Source organism: Propithecus coquereli, unplaced genomic scaffold (assembly GCF_000956105.1).
Source record: "Propithecus coquereli isolate 6110/MARCELLA unplaced genomic scaffold, Pcoq_1.0 Scaffold178, whole genome shotgun sequence".
In the NCBI taxonomy this organism is placed as follows: domain Eukaryota; kingdom Metazoa; phylum Chordata; class Mammalia; order Primates; family Indriidae; genus Propithecus; species Propithecus coquereli.
Genome location: NW_012142523.1, coordinates 4,193,572 through 4,220,910, shown reverse-complemented (window position 1 = coordinate 4,220,910; position 27,339 = coordinate 4,193,572). Strand labels below are relative to the sequence as shown.

The window sequence follows — 27,339 nt, the reverse complement described above, 5'->3', positions numbered from 1 at the left end:
GTAACAGATTTAACTTTCATTTTAATGTATTGTTTATCACACTGAAACTTGCAAAACCCTGCAAAACTCCTTCTTGGAATTCTGGGGCATCTCAGATGTATCTTCTTTTTTGTGGTGGGGGTGTCAGCACATTACTCCAGTTTGAGAAATACAAATAAGTTATTACTTAAGAGACATATCAGATTACAGAGATGTGAATGGGGTTAGGTGAGAGAGTCATCTGCCTCAGACACAAAATTAAGAGGTTGCCAAAAACCTCAATAATCACGATAGTATTTTCACATAGTATTTTTAAAACTCAAAATTTATGCAAAAATCTATACTGAACAAAATATCAAAACATTAAATAAAGACAGGGTCAGTATTACTAGTTTTTTCCTTTTGTCTCAGGCTCCAGTGGTCTTGCATGGCACTGAGATTATATAACCACAACTGAAAGTTGGTCCATTTAATATTTCAACACATTTCATACAATCAGTAATGCCATGATGAATATCTTTGTGAATACTCATACTCCCATATTCAGGATTATGTCCTAAGGAAAGGATTCTCAATTACTAAGTTAAAAGGTACATAGTAAAGGTTTTCGATACATAAAGGTAGATTATTCCCCCCCCAAAAAAACTGTCCTTAATTATATATACTCCAGCAATTTATGAAAAAAGGCCATTTAAAAGTCTTTCCCCAGTTTCAACTTTTCAGTTCTTTTTTAATGTTCATTTACAAAAGTTCATTATAATGTAACAACATTAACCCTGAGTAGCATGTTATTAACATTTCCTCAGTATGTACTCTGATTTAAACACTATATTTACTGAAGTTTCTATTTTTATGCCAAAAAATCTGACAATCTTTACCTTTGTGATTTCTTGTATCTCTTACAAAGTTTTAGTTCCATTATAAAATAATAAGAAAGTGGTTTCATTGTTTATAATACAGTCCTTTAATCCAAGGGTCAGCAAACTTTATCTGCAAAGGGCCAGATAGTAAATATTTTCGACTTTGCAGGCTGTATGGTCTCTGTCCCAACTACTCAATTCTGCCTTGGTAGAGCAAAAAAACCCATAGACAATATGTAAATGAATGAATATGGCAATGTTCTAATAAAATTTTATTTATAAAAGCAGTAGGTGGAAAAACAAAAACAAAACAAAAAATGGGTGGGTTGGATTTAGCCCACCACTGATAATTTGCCAACCCCTGCTTTAGTCCATTTATAATTTATTTATTTTGACATATAATTAACATTTTTCTTTTTCTTTCTCTAAATAGATAGTGAATTCCTTTCATTTGCCATTGATGTATCAAATTCCTGAAAATGTCTATTTTTAGGCTATCTCTTCTATATCATTATCAGCCTGATTAATCTTATGATATTGCAGTATCCTAATGAAATTAACTGTGGGATGTTTAACGGTTTTACAGGGTTTGTCACTATCAACCTCTTCAACTATTTTTTTAAAATCTATGTGTAATAAATCTGTATATGTGCATGTTTACTATTCTCCTTCAAAACTCCAGAACCTAACCATTAATATTTTCATCAGAATTGTATCAAAACTATATCTTAATTGAAAAATAACTGACATATTCATAATACTTCTTACATTTTAAAAAATGGCCTCTCCATTCATTCAAGTTGTCTTTTATCTGACATAAGTACTTTTTGCTTACTGCTGGGAACAGTATATCTTTTTCGTTATATCATCTAACTGGGAAATTGATTTATAGAAATATTGCTATCCTTAATATAATTGTAATTCAACTAGGTACTCCACTAAACTTTCATGTCTTCTATTAATTCTCCAGTAAAGATCCTTACCAGCAAATGATGATAATTTATCTCCCCTTTTCCATTATTTTTTCTTCTAATTTCTTTAACATGTATTGGGTTGAAAATCCAAAGTTAAATAATAATGCTGACATCAGTAATCTGTATTCTTTTAGTAATTATTAACAGAAGGTTTCCATCATTTTACTTTCAAATTCAATGACTGTTATTGATCTGAAGTAGTATTTCCTTACCATGATCAAGAGAGTATCTATTATAAGAAATGCATAATGAATTACATGAGATGTCTTTTGCCATCTAATAAAGTGACTATATAGACATTCTTACTTGATCTGCTGATGAAATATATGCATTAAAAGACTTTCTAATTTTGAATAATCCTGATATTCCTTTGTTATATAGTAACTATAAAGCAAATTTCCAGTAAATAAAAAATTTATCTTAATTTCAGAAAACTCTAGAAATAATCAATATTCATTGGCATACATTAATGGTCTCTAGTCAGCTCTCTTTTTTTTTTTTTTTTTTTTTGAGACAGAGTCTCACTCTGTTGCCCGGGCTAGAGTGCCGTGGCGTCAGCCTAGCTCACAGCAACCTCAAACTCCTGGGCTCAAGCAATCCTACTGCCTCAGCCTCCCAAGTAGCTGGGACTACCGGCATGCGCCACCATGTCCAGCTAATTTTTTTCTGTATATTTTTAGTTGTCCAGATAATTTCTTTCTATTTTTTTTTTTAGTAGAGACAGGGTCTCACTCTTGCTCAGGCTGATCTCGAACTTCTGAGCTCAAACAATCCGCCCACCTCGGTCTCCCAGAGTGCTAGGATTACAGGCGTGAGCCACCGCGTCTGGCCCTAGTCAGCTCTCTTTATCCTCTGTGACAGCTATTCCAAACTTCTGATGCATTCCTTAAAGCCTCTTGTACATATTACTTATGTAATACAGTAAAAAAAAATATATAATAAGTACTGTTTGTATATTTCATAATACCTTCAAGTTTAAGGCAGAATCATCTTCAGTTTACATTTGTATTCCCCCATGATATCTGATTTTACAAATATTTGATAAACAAATCAGTGACTAGCAAATAATAATTAAAAAATGTTTTTTGAGAAATATCTGACTGATGACCCAAAAGCTTTCAGAAACAGAAAAACACAAGTGTCAAAAACAAAACAACAAAATCCTTTACCAATACTTTTACCTTCCTTTTGTTTACCACAAACGAAGATCCACATTAATATCCTGGGAAGTATTTTAGAAATGAAGAACCCAGTTTCTATAGCCAAATTAACTTAATTAAACAAAGCCCCAACATTTGAATTACTGCATTCTACTTTCCAAGATTGTATGAATCACTATTACGACAATTAGTTCATTTGCTTTCCCATCTTAATCTATTTATTTCAATGAGAGATTACAGATTAGCTCTCCCTCTATCATCATGAGCAAGAAGAAAAAAATCATGATTTTAATATTATATTTACTGAATGTCTAGTTTTAAAACCTACAGAAAAGGAGAAAAGGGAAAATGAGGTCTCTGGATTTCTTTAAGTTTCTATTTTAAAACCTTCTCTCAGCATTTAAAAAACTAAGTAACTTTTATTTACAGAAAGATTGGTAGACTAATAAAAATAAGACTTTAATTATGACCCCAGATGACTCCTTCCTGGCCATGTGGCCCTGAGTGACTAACAATCTCTACGAATCTCAGTCCCTCATCTACTAATGTGGTTAATATCCTCTACTCTGGCCATCTTATAGGGTTGTTAGGAGGATGAAGCAATGCAGTACCGGTAGAAGTATCTGTAACTGTAAAAATACTATAGAAAATAATAATACAATAACACGCAAGGGGATCAGAATGAAGAAATGAAATTGGGAAGCCAAATGGTGTTACACCAGAAACAGAGGCAGGAGGATGATGACTCACAAATCCAGAAAATTGTAAATGAAGAAATAACCCAGAGCAAATGGGTATAAGAAGTTAAATACATGTACATACATTTCAGCACCTTAGTCATTTATATAGGAAAATAAAGAAATTAAGGCCAAAATGAATTGTGTAAGAAAAAGAATTAGGAAGTGAGCTGAAAGCAAAACTACTAAGTTTAAATACACAGAAAAGCCAACAGAGGTTTTGAAAAGGTGCCATGAGCTAAAGCTATGATTTTAGTGAACCGTGAGAAAAGTTCATAGTAACTGATGGTCAAAAGCAAAGGCTGACCACGACTATAAAATCTATCAGTATTCTATGAGCGTTAATAGTACTGTTTTTGAAACTAGTAAGATAACACACTGGAATTCCCTTTTCCGAGTCCACGGGAAATGAATAAGAGTAAATAAAGCATCATGCAGTATTGAAAAGTAAGGAATATAGATTTCCAATGGCCATGGAGAAGAAATGCCTAAAAGAACAAGACAATCAAGAAGAGGGATAGGGGAAGGAGGAGGGAACAGGAGAGGGAAGAGGAGGGAGAAGGAAAGGGAGAGGCGCAAATACAAGAAAAAGAAAAGAAAGAAAGAACCAGGTATCTATAGTTTATAATATAAGCTCCTGGGGGGGATTTATAGAAGAATTATCAAAGGTGTGATCCTACAGGATTAGTATGGCTGACAAGAGAGAGGAATAATCAGGGAAAACCTAGCTTTATCCATTCACATGCTAGAACTACCTTATTATGGGATCAGGGTAAAGAACACTTTTGGATCTTATGCCCAGGGCTTACTGACATTACTGCCTGGTTCTTGAGCACAATCAGGTGGTGAGCCTTTGGGGAAGTCCCTCCCCATAATCATGATGAAATGTCATATTTAACATTTTATAATTTTGAATAAGTATATAAAAATGTAGGTGTTTCTATCTATTCCATCCTATTTATATTCTCCAGCTACTGGAACCTCTGATTGGTTTGAAAATAGTAATGCTAATAACCTTCCCAATGCCCTATACCCCCACCGTATTTGGTCTTTGCTATAACTGCCTTTTTGTCACAAGGAAGTGTCACTGGGTCACGTATAAAAGAAAGAGATGCCTTTGGTACCCTGCCAACATTATGATTTCTTATGGATTTCCCATGTCCACATTGGGGTAGGAAAAGAGACACAAGATCTGCCCTGTATACAGAGATGGTTGTAGTCTGCCTGAGGCATATACTGCCATATGAAGTTTCCCTGAGTGTCAGGACATCTATTTATCCTTAATTCAGATATCCAAGATCTCCATTTTACCTGCTTCTATAAAAATGCTTTCAATTTACCTCCTACTCAAGTATTTTCATATTCCTTCTACAGTTGTCTTCTTTGTAGCAGCTACACTCATATCCATCCAACTCCTACAGCTTTATCACTACCCCTAATACATCTACCTTCCACTGGCCATCATAGACTTCTTGCTTAACTGAGCATCAATTTGACTTGTATCAATCACCTACCTCTATAATCACCTATTCTTCCATCTCCTTACTCTAAAACAGTGGTTCTCAATAGCAGATGATTTCTTTTACAATTAGCAGGGGAGCAGGTTGCTACTGGCATCTAGATAAAGGCCAAGAATGCTGTTAAACATCCTGCAATGCACGAATAGCTCCTCACAACAAAGAACTATATGGTCCAAAATGGCAATGGTGTTGAGGTTGAGAAATCCTGTTCAAAGAAACCAGAAGGAAAAATGCTCTTCCACAGAAGTCTCACATTCTCAAACCCCCTAATATAATAGAAAGATAGGAAAATGTAAGCTTTTTCCAGATCAAATGTCATCTCAGAGAAATATCTAATTCATACTATTTTTATTTCTCATTCTTTGAATTCATGCCATCTGTACAAAACATAGAACACCCTCAAGTAATTGTTGCTATTGTGTCTTCTTGGACCTCTCTACGTTTCGAAATGATTATGACATCTAATATAACTTCTTTGTTCTATTCCAACCACTGCAATGTCATTAACTGCATGGATAACTCAGCTGATTTCAGAACATTAATAGGATCTCTATGACTTTTACCTCCAGAGCAACCTTGAAACAGCAGAGCACTACCCTTACCTTTATTACTCACAGATCTCAAACTTGGAATCATGTATCACTCATCAAAGCCTCCTTTACCTTCTACCCACTAATCCAATGAACTGGTTCTTCAATCAATTAACCCTTCCAAAGATAATCTGTCCATTATCTCTTTCTGAAAAATATTTAAATCCATAAATACCCTGTATTTCATTAGCAGTAACTGCAAAAGGTTTATTATTGTATATGAACTCAATCACACCAGACTCACAAGCTACCATAAATCTTCAGCCATATTCACTACATGTATCTAAAATCCTTGAAGACTCACCCTATTCCTAATCATGCACTAAAATGCATTGCAAAAATCACAGTGGTATTAAGAAACTAAGATGATTAAAAGTCTTTATTACTACTCAGAAAAAGTTTCATACAACTCTTGTTCATGCCTTATAAGGTAATTCAAATCACCTCAACCTTCTTCAACAGTGTCCTTTCACCTTGTCAACAAACTACTTCACTTTTTAAGTACTTCCTCTCTCAAATGAATAATTCAATGTATGGAACAAAAAGAAGGGGGGGAAAAAAAAGGTGAAATGTTTACTTGAGCATTGTCAGGTTCATCTTTAATTTTGTCTAGTAGTCCCTGCTGTGGTGCCATTGCTTTGTCATACTCATCATCCAAAGGTTCTTCTTTAATTCTAATATTTGATGCAAAGGAATTCCCCAGTTCCGAACCAATGGAATCTTTATTGGCAAATGGGTAGCTGGAATCCTAAAACACAATATAAAGGATTAATAAATATTCAGATTTTAAAATTATTCCTCTTCAGGCTTAACACCCAAAGAAAGCTCATTGGAAATGAAGAACTCTATGGACATTCATTAGAGTCCCTATGCTAAAAGTAAATGTTCTATAGGTCTAAATACCAAAAACAAAATAAAGTACCTAAGAGCTGAGGCTTTTTAGAATGTCTCCAAAGATGTCCTTACCTAAATAATAATGTAAATTAAAAAAAAAAAATCAGTGCTCTACCTAACACATATAATCATAGTTCAGAAAGTGACATAAAGAAAAACTTTGACACTTGCCACAGATACAGCAATCTACATACACACTGAAAACTTACCCTAAAGTTTGTTTCTGGGGTTTGTGGTAAATGGGTATGTAATGTTTCTTCAACTTGATTAGCTATTGAAAGGAAAAAAAAAACAAACAAACACATGTATATGAATAACAAATCTTAGAAAGAGTGACCTCAAAAGCTATCATTTGATAATCAACCTCTCTTTTCCAACAAAGATGCTCATTAGAGTGAACTGGGTCCCCAAAACACCCGAAAGGTAATTTCACTCAAAGTTCTGCACAATCTGACCCCACCAAACTTTTAGCCTTGCTCCACATTTTTCCCTTGCTCAAACCTAAATAAAGTGGTTACTTTATTCACTATGCTCTGAAAATTACTGTGTTTGTTCTCTCCCATTTCCAGTTATTCTATTCCAAGTCTTGTCTGTCTATCCTAATCTTTGTATAGTTTTCCAGACTTAGCTCAGTTCAAAAATTCACCTCTTCCCTATAAAACCTTCCCTTGTTCACTAAGTTAAAAATCATCTCTCTCCTAAATATCCCTAAACCATACTGTTTCAGTTAATCTGAAAGAAATCTTGTACTGCCATATGACAAACTCTTCTACTGTTGTCTTTAATTAAATTATCTTTTATGCTATTCACCTGATCATTGACACTTCTACTACCTGACTTGTCATGTCCCTTCTACTACTAGATATTATGTTTCTTGAGAAAACTCTCTAATTTTCAATATTCTTTGTAGGGAGTATTGAAAATATATATTGAATCATATATACTGAAAAATTCGGTATACCCTTGCACAGCCTTGCACATAATAAATACTCAAAATAGTTGTTCTTTTTAACAATACTGGTTTGTTCTTTCCACCATATGTCTCCTAGCATTGGCAAAAGAAATATAAAGACTGGTATAGTATACTTGCTTTCCTTCACATCTATTGAACATTTATTGAAAGATTACTATTTTCACTACATCAGGTTAGACCCCAAGAATACAAAGATGAATAAGATACTATCTGGCCCTAAAGAAACTCCTACATTAGTAGGTTAGGTAAAACACACAGAGAACTATAATATTGTATAAGTACTATAAATAATGAGGCATGAACAAAATGTTGTGGAAATATAGATAAGGAAACAATTCATTCTTGATGTAGAGCAGTTAGGAATGACAACAGAGTAAAAGAGGTTATGAGTTAGGCATTATTGGATAAGAAGTACTTTTACAGGCACATATACAAAGAGAGAAAATGACATGCAGGCAAATGGAACTGTAGGAGGAAAGGAAAGCATAGGAGAAAATATATGATATATTCAAGAATGTCACTGGAGCTGAAGTATAGGGTACACTGGGCAAAGAGGCTCAAGAGGTGCCTCAAGAAACTATTAAAACATAAACTAGAAATGCTATTTCTATTAGGGAAAAAAACCTCCCTAATTTGGACTAATTGGTGGGACAGCAGTTTGAATTAGTGCTTACAGCACAAAGAAGTTAAATCCAACTTCAGGTTCCAATGTTCAATCAAAGAAAATGAACGGGTGATTCAAGTATCTTGCCTTCTCATCAAAATATTGCAATCAGGGGAGGGAGAAATGAGGTTTAGAGCTACTTTTTCAACCATTTATACCATTACCAAAAGTTACTGGGAGAAATTCAGTCATTCTGCAAAGAACAAGGATAAAAGAAAAATGACAAGATTACAACGAATTTAACTGTTCATACTTAACATCAAAAGTAGTAAAAGCTATATTATTATCAGCACTTTGTTATTGTGTTTTATGGTTCTATTCCAACAATTATTACCTGCTTTATCAAAAAAACTGCTTTTCAACCTTGAATCCAAATCTTTATGGGGTTTATCCAATCGTTTTTCACGTTCATAAGTTAGGTCTCTATTTTTCTCCTTTCCAGAAAATGTCTCTTTGTTGTTTTCTCTTACTAGACTAAAATCTTTCCGTATCGATTTAAAGACAGAAACCTGATCAAACTGTTTAGGAAAGTCTTTTTTTAATTTATTTGGAATTTGTACTTCATTTTCATTGTCTGATTCATGCTGTGTGACACTTCTCTCTACTTCCAAGCTATCATCAGTATGAATTGAAGAAACAACATTGTCCTTTGAACTAAAATCCTGTTCATCCTCATTGTCACTACCAACGACTGGAATTCCTGCAAGATCCCCAGAGTTCAAAAAATAATCATCTTCATCCAGCAATGAATTTTCAGATCCTGTTTGATTCGGCATTCCATAAGACATGCTGTCAAGGGTAGGAGTTAAGTTGTGGTCTATATCTTCAGACATTTCTGTATCCATGATACCACCACCTTAAAAAGTAAAATACTGTTTAGACAAACGATATTGCTAAAGATGACCACAATTATAAGGTCTGTCTGGTATTTAACCAAATATATATTTTTTCAAACAAAATATAGATAATATTACCACACTATTTATTTAACACTTTGATGGTGTAACAGATACGACTATTTCTAACAGTTAAGGAAATGGGGACCCAAAACTTGAGAAACTAGGGTAGAAGAAAGGAAGGCAATGTGATATAGAGAAAAGAGCACCAACTTCAGAATCAGACACATCCGTGTTGAAATCAAAGCATGATCCTGAAAAACCTATGTGATCCTGAGAAGTAAACTCCCAGAGTCTCTTTATCTATAAAACAGCAAATACTCACCTTGGAGATTAATTTGTGGTGAGGATTAGTGACAGGGGTATAAAAAAGGACTACTAACATAGTGACAGACACATAGAAGGGAATATGAACGTGGTCATGATAATTATTATGGTGATTATTCTGGGGAACTGAGATCAGAACCCAGCTCTCTGGTCTCAGAGTACCATTTTTTCTACACTAACACTAATAAACACAGCAGTTAACATTTACAATGGTAAATATTTAAACATAAAAATAAATTTTATCCAACCTAGGATAAATAAAAAACTGCTTACTGTTCAAAACTATATGCTAACATCTCTTCCATTTCAAAATAAAACAAAGAAACCCCTTAGCCCTATACTGCCCTCATTCACCTTTCCTTCACAAACTGGTAGGAAAAAAGTCTACAGTAGTTTGTTTCTACTTCATCTCCTAATCATTAATCCTCTGAGCTTAATGCAATCAGCTCCCAATTTCCCATGGGAATTACTCTCATTAACATTGTCAATCTCCTAATGGTCAAATCCTTAGGTGGCACATCCCTCCTAGATAAAACTCCTTTGGTTTCTTTGACACACTATATTTCTTCTTACTTTTCTAATTGTCATATTATTTTATTTTATACTCCTCGTCTTGCTCTATTCACATGGCTTCATTATTAGCTTTTCTCCAGGATTCTAGTTCTCTTCTTATTTTAAACATTCAGACTAAGCTCTTTTGTTCACTTTCATAGCCTTTACTTTTGCTACTGAATTCCCAAAATACTTTAGATCTTTCTTCCAAGATTTCAGATGCCTATATTCAACTAGCTCTTATAACCTAGAGAATTCCAACTTAATACCTCTGAAATCAAACTCATCATGTTTCCATTCCAAGCATACATCTCCCTCACTTGAATAAAAGATTCACTAAACCAGCAGTTGCTCAAGATAGAAGAATTCATTATTCCAATTCTCCTTTCCCATGGACAAATCCTTTCAACTGTACTGCACTACTTAATCTCTCTAAAATCCGTCTCTTCCACTCAGCACCTAAGTCTAACACTCCACATCTCTTCCTGGCCTACTGTAATACTTTCAACAGTGTACTGACTCAATTCACATGAGTATCCAAGAAGCAACCATATTCTTACAAACCCTACGCCCAAATCACATTTAATTGGTCCACGAGTAAGCAAATTGGAACTGATAAAAACAGAATGAAGCAAAGACTGAAAATATTAGTGGCATTGGCATCCTAGCTTTTATTTGTTCCTGAAGCCCCGATGTACCCTTCATGTAGTTGGTTCTTCAACCCTTCCCTGGATTCCAGGATCCAATTTTGTTCAGGATGATTTATCAAGTCCTAACTGATACAGAGTCTAAATGAAAGGTTTCCTCAAGTTGCCCTCCTCCCTAAAGACACCAGAATTATCTTTCCAAAACATAAATTATACCATATTATATCCTACTTTGAGATCCTTCAATAGCTACCCACTGCTTAAAGTATTTATTCATTCAGTCATTCAGCACATAATTACTAGGAAACCGCTCTATGGTAGGCACCATGATAAGTTTTAGGGATAAAATGATGAAAAAGATAGTTATGATTCTCCCTCCTCAAAAGTTAGAAAAACAAAGTTAGAAACAGTGTGACAGTGAATAAAATAATTAGAGTCCATAATGATGTCAAAGGGAAGAGAGAAAAGCCTTTTTATCAGAATAATGATTGCTACTAAATGTAGAGGAAAAAATTCACTTGGAAAATCACTCCTTTGTACTTTCTAAAATAATTATCAATTTAGACAACAGATGGTAAAACAAATGGTAAAATCTTAGGAGATGCATACTGAAGAACTTACAGGTCAGGCATCATGACATCTATAACTTACTTTCACATAGTAAGCCACACAGAGAAAGATAAGCAGGGAGGGAAAAGGGGGAAAGAGTAAGTGATATTACAGATGTTCACTGTACTGTTCTTTCAATTTTTCCATTTATTTGAAAATTCTCACAATAATAGAAGATTCAGAAGAAAACATATAAATAAAGAAGTAAGGTGTTCACACACACACACATGACTACTAGACTGTAAACAACTAAAGGTCAGAGTTAGAGCCTTTTCAACATTTTACCATTAGTATCTGAGCTTACATTAATAGTATGTGCTCCATAACTTTTAATGAATGAAAAAATAATCATTTTATGTGGTCAGTAGTTTATGTTCTATAGTATATAAGAAGTCAATACTAAGAAGTAATATTGCAAGCAACTTTCACTATCTTTACAGTTAAATTCAGGATATAGTATTGGAAGAAAGGGATAGCCACCTGGAAAAACTGGATCCCTAAATTACCCCAAAATAGTTTACAGATGTATCTAAATTTAGAACACGAAAAAATAAAATATTTAAATACTTTTAAAAATATTAAAGAAACCATGGAAGAATTATTTTTAAGTCATAAAGTATGGACAACTCTTTCTAATAATGATACAAAACCCAGAATAAAAGACCAATTTATGAATAAGAATATAAAAAATCAAACGTGACTACAAAAATTCTTAGACAAAAACACAAACCAAATAAAAAGATAAAGGATAAACTGGTTAAAAAGATTTTATGGTACTTTATATCACAAAGGGTAACTTTCCTAAGAGATAAAGACTCAGAGTTCAGTAAAAATATAAACAACCAAATACATATATAAAAGCAAAGGATTTGAAAAAAATATTTCATAGGAAGTGAAATACTAAGGTTCAACAAGAGAAATGCAAACTAATAATGCAATGAGATATTATATTCACATAGCAGGCTAGTGATGGCAAAGGTTTTGATAACAGTCTTACAGCAATGCCATAGGCCAAAGTTGGGAAACTATGGACCAAGGCCAAAATATATACAAAGAAGAGTTATAACAGAGACCTGCGTAGGTTGCAAAGGCTAAAATGTTTACTATCTGGCCCTTAACAGAAAAACATTTGCCAACCCTTATAGTGAAATATTATTAGTAAGAGTATAAACTGGTGTAAAACTATTAAAGAGTAAATAGGCAATACTTATTACATTTTAAATAAAACTCTTGACCCAACAATTCAAATTTTACAAATTCATCCTACAGATATAATCTCACAAGAGATCAATAAAAAAATTTAAAACAACAAAAGACTGGAAACAGCCTATCTGTTCATCAGTGAGGCTAAATTAATTACAGTACATATCTATAATGGAATATTATGTAGTTTTTAAAAAGAATGAGGCAACTTTATATGAGTTCCCAAGATCTATTAAGTAAAAATATCAAAGTGAGGAGGAAAAATATGTAATATATAATATAGTTTTATATTTTTATACATATATATATTATATATATATAAAATGCTACAACTGCATAAAAAATATCCTCCATTGATAGTCCATGAGAAGAAAAATTGGGTGGCTGGAATACAGAAACAGAGTACACATTTCAAAGTATACTCACTTTTATCTTTGAGTTTTGAAGTACACACATCTATTGCCTATTTAAAAATTTCTAAATCTTTATTTGAAACGCACTGGAGAGTAAAACTTTCTCAGAGATATCAATTTCTAACAAAGCATCTAATTTGAATTTCTAATTTTGGTACTTATCACACAATAAATCTGCAGGTTGCATACAATCTTATCAATTAAAATGTTTAAGTAGGAAAAAAAATAAAAAAATTAATAGAATGTTTAAGTACTAGTTACATTAATTAACTGAAACAGAAATCTTTTCCTCCCTGTGGTCCAAAGCCTAGATCTACAGAACAAAACCTAGATCTACAGAACAAAACCGAATACTACCATCACAGGTAGGTGAAAGACTTTTTTTTTTTTTTTTTAAGAGACAGGGTCTCCCAGGAGTGTAATGGTATGATCATAGCTCACTGTAACCCTCCATTCCTGGGCTCAAGTGATCCTCTCGCCTCAGCCTCCCAAGTAGCTACAACTACAGGTATGAGTACACCTGGCCAATTATTTTATTTTTATTTTTGTAGAGATGAGGTCTCACTATGTTGCCCAGGCTGGTCTTGAACTCCTGTCCTCAAGCAATCCTCCCACTTTGGCCTCCCGAGTTGCTGGGATTACTGGCATGAGCCCCTGCACCTGGCCTAAAAGACCTGAAAGCACAAATTTCTCATGAAAGATTCCTGGCTGTTAGACACTGTATGTATGCGTGGCTTATTTGAAGAAAAACAAGGACAGCATGGCTGGAATTGAATGAATGAGAAGAGTGCTAAAAAATGAGAAAAGAGAAATAAACAGAGGACATATCTATTAGGAATTTGTAGGCAACAGAAAAAAACTACAATGGATTTAAGTATAAAAGGAAGTCATTAAAAGATTCTAAAGCAGCATTAACATGATTCGATTCATGTTTTACAAGGATCATATGCTTTACATAAGGCTTCTATATACTATAAAGCTGTTCAATGTTACAGGGAGCCAAAGAATGGAAACAGAAAGACCAGTTAGGAAGCTACTCCAATACTCCAAGAAAAAACTGGTGGCTAAGATCAACGTAATAAGGGTGGATGTGAGAAGTAGTCAGATTTGGGTATATTTTGAAGGTAGAGGCATTTCCTGATATGAATATGAGATGCTGGACATGAAAGAAGTCAAGGATAACACAACAGAATGCCATTTCTTGAGATGAGAAAATTACGTGACGATCCGACTAAAAGGGACAGGATGAGTAGTTTGGGTTTGGTACCGTTAATTTCGATATCCTTATTAATCTTCAAATGTAGTTAAGAAGAACTCTTGTCAAGTAATGAGATATAAATTTGGGACTCATCAATGAAAAGATGATACTTAAAATTGATCAGAATAGATAAGATTACCTAGTGAGTTAATTTATAGAGATGGAAGAGAGTTGAAGGGTTCTGAAATACTTCAACATTTAGAAATCTGATAGAAAGGAAGGAATCAGGCAAAGAGACTAAGATGGAACAGCCAATGAGGTAAAAGGAAAATGAGACTGATGTCATAAAAGCTAAATGAAGAAAATATTTCAATAAGAAGGGAGTGACCAATCATGATGAATGCTGCTCAGATGATTGCTAAAATGAAGACTAATAATTTATTACTTATACTGGCAAAGCTAAAATGAACTTCTTTTTTTTTTTGAGACAGAGTCTCTGTTGCCCGGGCTAGAGTGAGTGCCGTGGCGTCATCCTAGCTCATGGCAACCTCACACTCTTGGGCTCAAGCGATCCTACTGCCTCAGCCTCCCGAGTAGCTGGGACTACAGGCATGCGCCACCATGCCCGGCTAATTTTTTTTTTTTTTTTTTTTGAGACAGAGTCTTGCTGTGTTGTCCGGGCTAGAGTGCTGTGGCGTCAGCCTAGCTCACAGCAACCTCAAACTCCTGGGCTCAAGCGATCCTCCTGCCTCAGCCTCCCGAGTAGCTGGGACTACAGGCATGCGCCACCATGCCCGGCTAATTTTTTCTATATATTTTTAGTTGTCCGATTAATTTCTTTCTCTTTTTAGTAGAGACGGGGTCTTGCTCTTGCTCAGGCTGGTCTCGAACTCCTGAGCTCAAACGATCCGCCCGCCTCGCCCTCCCAGAGTGCCAGGATTACAGGCGTGAACCACCGCGCCCAGCCTAAAATGAACTTCTAACTTGACAAAAGCTATATGAGTGGAAAAATGAGTGTACAAGGGTGATCCCAACAGAGACTTGGAACCATAAGTATAAATTATTCTTCAGAGGAATTGAAGGAATATAGATAATTCTTCAGAGGAGCTGAAACTGAACTAAAATCTGTAGTAAACAGAGGTTTTTTGATTTTGTGTATTTTTTGTTTTTTCATGAAAAATTATTTTTAAGATGGAGAATTTTACAGCTCTGAGTATTCTCACGAATAATCCAATAAAGAGGAAGTAACTAATAAGCTCAGGAGGAAAATGTTTGTGCAAGACAGGCTGTGATCAGTAAAATGCTTAAGATGCAGGTAGACTGTTAAGACTTTGTGAAAAGAAAATGAAAAAGTTATTTTAAGTAATTTAAGTACAATATTTCTATTTGATAATGAAAGTAAATTTCTTGATGCTAAGTACAGTCAACTTTTATTCCTTGTCTTTCTTATGATTAGTCCTTGCTTTAGTGGTATATTGATATTTCTATACTATATCCAAGAATCATTTAATTTCAAGTTATAACCACCAACTAAGGAACTCAATTACCATATAAATGTACATTGTGAAAAGGTTGTTACTTTCATTTCTAATATATTACTTAATTCCTCCTGTACATTTTGTTTTTAATCAAAGCATAGTTTTCAGAAATAAAGGAATATCAATAGTAATTCAACTTTAGAAATCATGGTTCTCTAACAATTCCTGAGGTGGCTACTTTTCTCTCTTTTATAAAGGAACAAAGAATCGAATGAAAACACAAACTCCAAAGAATGCAAAAACAAACAGTAAGCATAAAAATGAGGTGATCTTGGTTCATTTTGAATAAATCCTTAAATTAGCATTTTTTGTCACAAAAATATTTCTAAGAGATGATTTGTCATTGCTATTCAATAAAATATAATTTCCTAAATAAAAATCTTTCAACTGTAATATCACAAATGTAATCCAATAGTTCAACAGTCAAATAAAGCCAGGAATCATTAAAAATGAAACATAAACGCCTTAAACATTTATCTTTTACTTGAAACATATAAAAGTACATTTGCCAATCATTATAATGATCAGCCAAGACTTTGTTAATGGCTATGCCAATATGAGTTTTTTCTTGAATAAATTACAACCATTAGAAACAATTAGGGTTTCTTTAAAGTGGAATGAGAAAGTTAAGGCAACTTGCACATCCATGTTTTTAATGACTTGTCTAGTCTTTCTAAATTATTCACAGAAACAACTCACTTTTCAAAGTACCATTAGCGTAAAAAATGTACAATTGAAATTATATAACTACAATGACAATTACTAATAAACAAGTTTGGGAACAAATACAACTCACTCTTGATAAGCATGCTGAATTGTGTGGCTGTGTCTGAAACTACTAGATGCTCCTCAACAGCCACCTCAGCTTAGTGACAGACCCTGATTCCCATCAGGGCACACTTACAGTAAGAGAAAGAATGGTAATTCCTATGCATAATCCTAAAGTGAAAAAGAACCTTAGCAATTCCTAGGCCAGTAATCAACTGAAAACTTTTCATGAAAATGGGATAATAACTAGAATGCAACAATTCAGTCATCTTTCAAACTGTAGGTATCAACACATTAAGGTATAAGGATTTTTTTTTTTAAGTGGACTAGAACAGAAAGCAAAGTGTATCATATAGAATGACAATAAGTAATGCTACAAGAAATGTTCTGTACATATACACCCCGATATGTCTCAATATAAAATGTATTTCTAATAGTGTTTCAAAGTTTAAAAAAACAGTTTGAGACCAGTGGAATACTTAAGATCAATTTTATTGATGTTATAACTTACCAAATGGTGGTAAACAAATGTTGACACCTGAAACACCCCTAACAGAAATGAGTTTCATCATACCAATTTCTACTTATGCACTAGTAAGGCTAAAAAAAATTATAAGTTTAAAGTACACTATAAAACACCTTATAGAACAGTTAACCATTTGTTCTTTACTGTGAGGACAACTAAAGTAAATACCACAGACTTTACTTTTTTGAATGATCACTGATGTTTGTAGTACTCTACAGCAATGACCAAGATCAGAGATATCTGTAAACTGATACAAACATTATTCAGCACGTACCTAAAAATTGTCATGGATCTATTAAAACTGAAGCACATCACTGCAAGAGATCATACATTTTACGGAGTAAAACTTTCATATGTTTTATGACATATTTCAGAGAGCATATTACTTTTATAAGTATTTTCATCTTCTTTCATAATTTATCACATCAGATTTAGCTGGTATCCCTTTCTATTCAGATAAACAAGAATCTGTTCAAGCCCTAAACCTAATTTATAACCCTACACTTTATAATACAGAAAAAAAGCAATGTTAAAATAATCCTTTTTTAAGGGCTTTGTAACTGTAGAGACAGAGTAACATGCACTTTTTTCCCCTTACTGGCATCAGTAAATTTTTAACAACCTCATTTTGTTAGTCTCATAAGCTCATTAAACACAAGATACACCACACTTCTACTAGTACCATCTGCAACAATGGTCAAAAGAGATTTCTAAAAAAATAAAAACAGAAAACAATACTACTTGAACAACTTTATCTATAGTAGAATTAATAAACTACAGCCCCATGACCCAGATCCTATTTTGGGATGACCCAAAAGCTAAGAATGATTTTACATTTTTAAAAGGTTATAAAAAGAACAAGTATATGTGAGAAACCATATTTGTTGGCCACAGGAAAAAGTTGCTGACCCCTGACCTACAGATTGTACTAGTACACAGAGTACAATCAGCATTATGCTAGAGAAACATACTGAGTTAAATGGGCCTAGAAAACTACTTAGAGCAATTGTCTATAAAACTATTTCTGAGTTATTAAATTCAAAACCTTTCATAAGTTCAAAATCATGCAGAAATTGTAAATTAGGCACTAGTTACAATACTGATTATATAACACTCCACTTCCAGCCCATGGTGGAGTACTGGCCCCAGAATAATCCTCCTGTTGTGAATAACTAAAGAACCAGACACATACATGAAACATCTCTTTTCAGAGCATGGACAACAAGCAACACAAGACTGATCTCTGAGAAAAAGGAAACAAATGAAGTGAGCCCTAGGTACAAGTAGGTTCACCTTGGCTTTCAGCCAGGGAACATTTAGCAAACACCAGTACAGAGAGGGAAAACTCAAAACAGAGCACACAATTCTCACTAAGCTAAGGAGACAGGGAGACAGAAGCTGGAAAAAGCTGCAGTGGCTGATACTTGCTGGTCAAATTACCAAAGAGACAAATACACAGAGAAAGAGCACTAGAAATTCTTTAGGGGAATAGTAGTGTGCACATGCATAGGGTGAAACTGTAAGACTGGGCATGGAACAACTAACAGGGAGCTATAAAGTGAAAAATCACTGGTGTTTGCACAAGGATAAGGAGGCTTTTGAACTCTGGGTTAACCTAAATAACTCTGCCACTAAATAAACTGTGGTACAACCTCACAATGGAATATTATTCAGTGCTTAAAAAAAAAAGAGCTATCAACTCATGAAAACATATGGAGGAATCTTACAACATACTATTACACTAAGCAAAAGAAACCAATCTCAAAAGGCTACATACTGGTGATTTCAACTATATGACTTTCTGGAAAAGGCGAACTGGTGGACACGGTAAATATATCAGTGGTTTCCAGGGGTTGGGGGAAAACAAGGATGAAAAGGTGAAGCACAGAAGATTTCTGCAGCAGTAAAACTATTCTCTATGATACCACGACGATGAATACACATCAGTACACATTTGTCAAAACTCTTGGAATGACCAACACCAAGAGTGAACCCTAATGTACACTATGGACTTTGAATGATAATGACGTGTCTATGTAAGTTCACTGATTTTAATAAATGTACTACTGTGATTCAGGATGTCCACAGTGAAGGAGGTTGGGTGGAGGGAGTGAGAAGGAAACTCTCTGTACTTGCACTTCATTTTGCAGTAAACCTTAAAACTGCTCTAAAAAATAAAGTCTATTAAAAAAAAAAGGAAGAAAAAGAGACTCTGTCAAACACCTGAGACAATCAATAAAGATCTCTGAAATGTCAGACATTAAGAACAGGGCTACACTAACTCTACGGTGAAGTCAACTCTAGAGCTGCCCTCACAAGGTTAAAAAACAAGTCTCAAAAAGATCAAACTAATCCAAAGCAAACTAACTATATGTCAGAAGAAAACTGAATACACCTTAAAGAAACAAACAATAGCAAGGGAAAACATGAAATTGGTGAAGAGAAAAGTAGAAAATGTATTTTTAAAAAAGGAACATCCAGAACTAAAAAATATACAGAATAAAAATTCACTTGATGGGTTAACAGCAGATTAGACAATATAGGAGAAAATAACAATGAAAGAGGAAGACAAGGCAATAAAACCTATACAGAAAGAAGCAGAGAAAGAAAAAAAGGTTGGAAGACAACAGAGCATCAGACGTGTGGTACACTATTAAGCAGGCTAACATATGTTCAACTGGAGTTGGAAGGGGTAAGTATTTGAATAAATTTTTTTCCAAAGCTGTTGAATTTAAAAATTCTGAAATAAAAAAGCCCTGTCAGCCTAGATTTCCTTATAAAGTAAAAATAATCTTCAAAAAGGAGGGTAAAATAAAAATATTTTTAGGTAAAAGCTGAAAGAATATGTCACCAGCACAGCTGCATGACAAGAAATGTTAAAGAAAGTTCTTCAGATAGAAGAAATAAGATACCTGATGGAAACTTGGATGTCCACAATGGAACAAAGAACACTGGAAACTGACAATTAAAAGCAGAAATGGAAAACTCCACAACAATAGTTAAACAGTTCAACGCTTTTCTGTCAGTAACTGATAGAACAAGTAATCAGAAAATCAGTAAGAATATAAAAAACCTAAAAAGACGCTGTCAGCTAACTTGACCTAAATGACACTTATAAAATACTACACCCCAAAATGCCAGAACACATATTCTTTTCAAGAACACATGGAAATGGAAGTTACCAAAACAATTCCTATAATAAATGACAGAAATACTGTATGGTAGAATTATCAAATAATGGAAATCGTACAGAATATACATTCTCACCTCAACAAAACTGTATCAGTACTCAATAACAAAAGTGTATTTGGAAAATCCCCAAATATTAAAAATAAAATACTTAAGAAAAAAAACCCAGTGGGTCAAAGGGGAAATCACAAGGAAAATTAGAAAATATTATGAATTGAATATAAATGAAAACACAACTTATCAAAATTTGAGAGGTACAGTAAAACAGTGCTTAAAGGGAAACTAATAGATTTATATGCTTCTATTAAGGAAGAAAAATCTAAAATTAATGACATAAACTTCCACCTTAAGTAGCTAGAAAAAGATTAAACCCAAAGTATAAAGGAACAAATGATACAGAGAAAACTCTATGGAAAAGAAAATGGACAGTGGAGAAATATTAATAAAACCAAAAGCAAGACCTTTGAACAGAACAGAATTGATAGACCTTTAGACAAACCATTAAAAAGAGAGGAAAAAATACAATTGGCCAACAAGCACATGAAAAGGCGTTCAACATCACTAATTATTAGGGAAATGCAAATTTCAAAACCACAATGAGATACCACCTTACACCCATTAAGACGATTATTAACAAAAAGAAAAGAAAAACAGAAAATAACAAGTGTTGAAAGGAAATTGAAAACCTTGTGCACTATTAGTGCAAATGTAAAATGGTGTAGTGTCTATGGAAAACAACAGTAGTTTCTCAAAAAATTGAAAATAGAATTACCATAAGATCCCCAAAAGAACTGAAAGCAGGGTCTCAAAGAGATATTTGTATTCCCATGTTCACAGTAGCATTATAAACAACAGCTAAAAGGTGGAAGCAATCCAAGTGACCAACCACAGATGAATGGGCAAACAAAATGTGGTATGTATATATATACAATGGAGTATCATTAATATTTGGCCTTCAAAAGGAAAGAAATTCTGACACATGCTACAATATGGATAAATTTTGAGGACATTATGCTCAGTAAAATGTATTAGTCAAAGAAAGTCAAATACTGTATGGCTCCACTTACATAAGGTACCTAGAGTAATCAAATTCATCATATAGACAGAAAATAGAAAGGTGATTGCCACAAGCTAAAAGAAGGGAAAAGCTGGGAATTGTTTGTAATAGGTACAGAGTTTCAGTTTCACAAAATGAAAAGAGTTCTGAAGACTGGTTGCACAAAAATGTGAGTACAGTTTACACTATTGAACTGTACACTTAAAAATGATCAAGATAGTAAATTTCATGTTACATATATTTTACTACAATTAAATTTTTTTTTAAATTTTAAGTAATACAAGGAGAGAGAAAGAAAGCAAGAGACAGTGGAAGGACACAAATTGCCAATATCAGGAAGGAAATAAGGGATAGCCCTATAGATTTCATAGAAATTAAAAATACCAAAAATATTATAAACAACTTCATAGCAACAAAGTTTAAATTTTATTAACAACTTGATGGCAATCCATAAGAAAAATTAACAAGTTTACAAAAATAAATGACAGTTTAGATCTGCAATGTACAATACAGTGGGTACCTGTTACCTGTGACTATTTAAATTTAAATCTAATTAAATTAAACTTGATCTCAGCCAAAAGGTTCAGAAAAAATAAATTTAATTAAAACTTCAGTTCTGCACTCATCATATTTCAAGTACTCAACAGCCACAGGTGCTAGTGTATATTTTCACAGTATACATATAGAATATTTCCAACATCATGGGAAGTTCTACTGGACCATGCTGACAGGGGAAATACCTGGAAAGGCAAAAATCACCAAAACTGACACTGAAGAAAATAGAAAATCTCAACAGCCCCAGGCTTAGATGTATTTATTAGGTTATTAAGTATGAAATGTCCAATTTCCTTAAGTACTAAACTTGACAATTGATATCTCTGACATTTCATTTTGACAACTCTTGTTTTATAATGTATAATATCTTTATTGTGAAGGTATTATACATCCTCGGTCTTTGAAACGCACGGTTTGGTTTGTAATTATCTTTCAAAGTTTTTTTTACAGCAATTTTTGTGAAACCATGGATAAGTCAAAGACTTCTGTTATTTTCAAATATAAGTTCTGTTGAGGAACCAGTGCAGCACAGACAGCTTGAAATATCAATGAAGTGTCTGGGAAAGATGTGGCTAATGAATGAACAATACATCGATGGATTAAGGAATTCCATTCTGGTGCTTTTAATCTTGAAAATGAGCCACATGGGTAACCTGAGACCAAGGTGGATAATGATGAGCTGAAAGCTGTAGTGGAAGTGAATCCATCTCAACCTACGTGTGAATTAGCAGCAAGGTTTGACATTACTATTCCAACAATACTGGACCACTGGAAACAAATCGGCAAGGTAAAGAAGCTGGATAGATGGGTACCACGTGAATTAAACAAGTGTCAGAAGAGAAACCGTCTTGAAGCTTGCCTTTCTTTGCTGTCACAACATAAAAGTGATTTTTACACCATGTTGTTACCTGTGATGAAAAATAGATTCTTTTTGACAATCCCAAGTGTCCGGCACAATGGTTGGATAAAGATAAAGTGCTGAAACACAGTCCAAAACCTAATATTCATCAAAAACACCTAATGGTGCCTGGTATTATCCACCACAGCTTCGTGAAACCTGGTCAACTGACTACAGATGATGTCTACTGCAACCAACTGGATGAAACGATCAGGATGCTTGTGATTACGCAGCCAAGACTGGTCAATAGAGACAGGCCAATACTTTTGCAACACAATGCTCGAGCACATGTCACACAGACAATGCTGCTCAAACTACAGCAGCTGGGCTTGGGAACTCTCTGTCATCCACCATATTCACCAGACCTTGCACCAACTGACTACCACTTCCTTCCAGGCTTTAGACCACTTCTTGCAAGGAAAAATATTCAATTCTCAACAAGCTGTGGGAAACACCTTTCGTGATTTCATCACCACTCACTCTCCAGGCTTCTTCACTGCTGGCATAAACAAGTTACCATTAAGATGGCAAAACTGTGTTGATACTTCAGGCACATACTTTGATTAATTGTACTGCTTCTTGTTTGAGATATAATAACTATACTTTTGATTTGAAATTGAACATTTCATATTTAATGACCTAATACTAGTGAATTAAATAAATAAAATACTTGAATAAATAATATCCATCTTACATAAACTCTTTCAGCAAATATGAGAAAGGAATACTTCCCAACTAATTTTATAAGGGCAGTATTGCCCTGGGACCAAAACCAGGAAAAGACATTCCATGAAAAATACAGACCAATATCCTTCTTGAACATAGGTGCTTAAAATACTAGCATAAATACTTAAAATACTGGCAAATTGAATTTAGAAATATAAAAAATAATATATCATCACAAAGTAGGATTTATTCCATAAATGCAAAATGGATTTAATATTCAAAAATCAATTCATCGCATTAAAGGAAAAAATAACATAGTCATCTCAGTATACAGAGACAAAGCAATTGACAAAATTTAAAATTAGACTCATGAAAATATCTTTCAACAAACTAAAAAGAAAACAGAAGGTCTTCAACCTGAGAGGGGGCATCTACAAAAAATGTATGTCTAATAGCACACTTAATAATTTAAGACTGAATGTTTTTCCCCCTAAGATGTAAAAACACAAAGTAAGAATGTCTGTTCTCACCACTTCTATTTAGTATAGTACTAAAGATCTTAGCCAGTGTAACAAAAAAAGGAAAAAAAATAAAAGGTAGCATTTGGGGGAAAAAAATAAGTAAAATTGGTTTTATTCACTGATTATGTAATTATCAGAAGATTTTAAGGACCCAACAAAAACGTTACTAGGACTAAGAAGTTAGCTTGGGAAGGTCGCAGGATACAAGGTCAACATGCAAAAATTGTATTTTACACTAGTAAAAATCAAGTGGAAACTGAAAGGTTCTTTTTTTTTTTAAATCCTTCATAATAAAATAAAAATAGAAATACCACATTTCAAATCAGTAAAGAAAAGATGGATTATTATTCACTGACTTGGAATTTACTAATTCACTATCTTTACAGAGGAAAATTATTCCTCAATTTAATCATATGCAAGAGATTCAGACCATATATAAAAGATTATACATAGAGATACAGATATATGAATACTGAATCTAGCAAAATATATGTAAGACTATACTCTGTGAACTAAAAAATATTAATTAGAAATTTAAAGGAGACCTAAACAGAGAAATAAACATGCTTATGGATAGAAAGTCTATACACTTAAAGTGTTAATTTACTCCAACTAATCTACAGATATAATGTAATCCCAATCAAAGTCCCTGTAGCTTATTTGTAGCAATGTACATATTGACTATAAAATGTACATGTACATAAATGCAAAGGACCTGAACAGCCAAAACCATTTTTAAAAGAACAAAGTTAGATGACTTATACTAATTTTTTTAGTCTGAAATTATTTCAAAGTGAAAAGTTGAAGTTAAAATTATTTTAAAATTATTATCTATAAATTACAACTCAACAAAATAATTTTTAGAATGCCATTTGCAATTGCTTAAGAAACTTGAAATACCTAAGGATAACAAAATACATATAAGATGCACATATGTACTTTGAACATATGAACTCTGAAATATGTACTTTGAAAACAACAAAACATTGCTAAGAAAAGTTAAAAAAGACCTAAATAAACTGAAAGACCATACTCATGAACTGAAGACTTATTGTTATTTAGATGTCCATTCTTCCCAAACTGGTCTATAGACCCAACATGATCCCAATAAAAACCTCAGTTAGCCATTTTGTAGAAATTGACAAGCTGCTTCTAAAATTTATATGGAAATGCAAAAGACCTAGGACAGCAAAACAACTCTGGAAAATAATGACTTAGGATATCTGCTTTAATATAAAGCTAAATTAACCAAGACTGTGCTTTTGACCTAAGGATAGACATACAGACCCATGGAACAGAATGAGTCCAGAAATCGACTCAAACATATAGGTCAACTGATTGTCAACAAAAGTGCTAAGGTAAATCAGTCAAAAAGAATAATCTTTTCAATAAATGTTACCAATACAATTAGATATCCATACACAAAAAAATTTATTTTGACTCTTGCATTACACTATATACAAAAACTAACTTGAAATGGATCATCAACCTAAACATGAAAGCTAAGCCTAAACTGTAAGGATTCTAGCAAAAAAAGCAAGTGAAAAATCTTCATGATCTTAAGACAGCTTTTTAGAAAGCAAAGGGCACAGAGCATGAAAATACAGTAATAAAATGGGGTTTCATCAATATTAAAAACTTGTGCTTTTGAAAGGACACCTTTACGATAATGAAAAGGCAAATCACAGAACAGATGGATGCACATGGAGAGAGATACATAGATTTAGATAGATGGAGACAGATACAGAGATATCCCCATCTAATTCTATCTATCTATTGATCTATATGACACAGACTTGTATCCAAACTATAAAGAACCCTTACAACTTGATAATATAAGACAAACAACCAAATTAAAAAATGGGCAGAGATCTGAACACACACTACACAGAACATTTAGGAAAGTCCAATAAGCACACTGAAAAGATGCTCAACATCATTAGTTATCAGCGAAATGTAAATTAAAACCAAGAGATGCCACTATCCATCCCTCACTAAAATAGCTACAATTCAAAAGACAGAGACCACTTAAACGAATGGACAAATTCCTTGAAAAATACAACTTACCAAAACAGCCACAAATGTGAAAAACATCTATTAAATTCATAACATAAAATCTTCACACCAAAAAATTTCCAGGTCTAGATAGTTTCACTGGTGAATTCTATGAAAAATTTAATGAAGCTGAACCCCAATCTCACACAAACATTGTCTGGAAAATCCTTAAGAAAATATTAGCAAATCGAATTCAGCAATATATAAATACTAATATTCTTCAGCCATTCTGAAATATATATATTTTTAAATGTAATAAAGCCTAAGCCTATTTCACAGAAACCAACTACAATTAGCCCCAAGTGACAAAATATAAAAACTACTTTAACTAAAATCAAGAATTAGCCAAAAAGGTGACTACTACCTTGATTAGTATTTAAGAAAGTCCTACAAATTTTAGCAAAAAAAAAAAATTAAAATTATATAATGTGAGCAATCACTGAGAAAAAGGAATAAAATCCTTTTAAACGATATGGTTTTATGTCTGGATAACTACAGACTCAAATTTATTTTAAAAGCTTACTAGGCTTTTAAGGGGATTCAGTGATATACCTAGACTACTCTTACAAAAAAACCCTAGAAATGAAAAACACCCTCCATTTTCAAAGGTGAAAAATAAAATACTTAAGAACAAATGATACAAGAAAAAACACAATAAATATTATTTAAAAATAAGTATAACATTTTAATGAACGGTATAAAGCAAGATATGTATGAAAAGATGTGGCCTAATCGTTCTTAACGCATTTAAGAATAATATAAATAACAAAAACATTGATTCTTCCCAAAAGTAATATACAAATGTACGTATTTTCAATTAGAGTTCCAAAAAAGTATTTTTGGAAACTGCATAAAATCATGTTAAAATTTAGTGGCTTAATGAAAAGCTTAAAAATTATGAAAAATAAAACTGAGACAGGGGCTTCACCCACAGATAAATGTCTATACTACAAAGCCAGTAAGTATATAGTAATAAAAAACTTCTTAAAATAAATACACAAATAATAAAATCAATATGGCACCAATATAGAAATAAATATATTAACAGAATGTAACAGAAATTTCAAAAATAGATTCCAACATACATAGAACTTAAATATATCTCAGTGGTGCTAATTCAGTTCAGTGATTAAAACATTAACTATTAGAATGAAAATACGAACTATATATATATGGTAGCATAATAAATTATCCATCTGGGGAAAAATGTGGACCCCAATCTTACCCTACATCTAAATCAAATAAATATAAATATAAATAGGCCAGGCGCAGAGGCTCACGCCTGTAATCCTAGCTCTCTGGGAGGCCGAGGTGGGCGGATTGTTTGAGCTCAGGAGTTCGAAACCAGCCTGAGCAAGAGCGAGACCCCG

At 33.4% G+C, this 27,339-nt stretch overlaps 1 protein-coding gene across 1 annotated transcript in view; it reads right to left on the bottom strand.

The window, feature by feature from the left end:
* The window catches only part of ZMYM4 (zinc finger, MYM-type 4), a 149,739-nt gene that overhangs the window by 51,526 nt on the left and 70,874 nt on the right, over positions 1 to 27,339 (bottom strand). The window contains exons 3-5 of the mRNA XM_012642282.1: positions 8,686 to 9,207; positions 6,924 to 6,985; positions 6,398 to 6,568 (exon numbers count right to left, since the gene is read on the bottom strand). Of these exons, the coding sequence (XP_012497736.1) occupies positions 6,398 to 6,568; positions 6,924 to 6,985; positions 8,686 to 9,207 (755 nt within the window). The remainder of the gene's footprint in view (positions 1 to 6,397; positions 6,569 to 6,923; positions 6,986 to 8,685; positions 9,208 to 27,339) is intronic.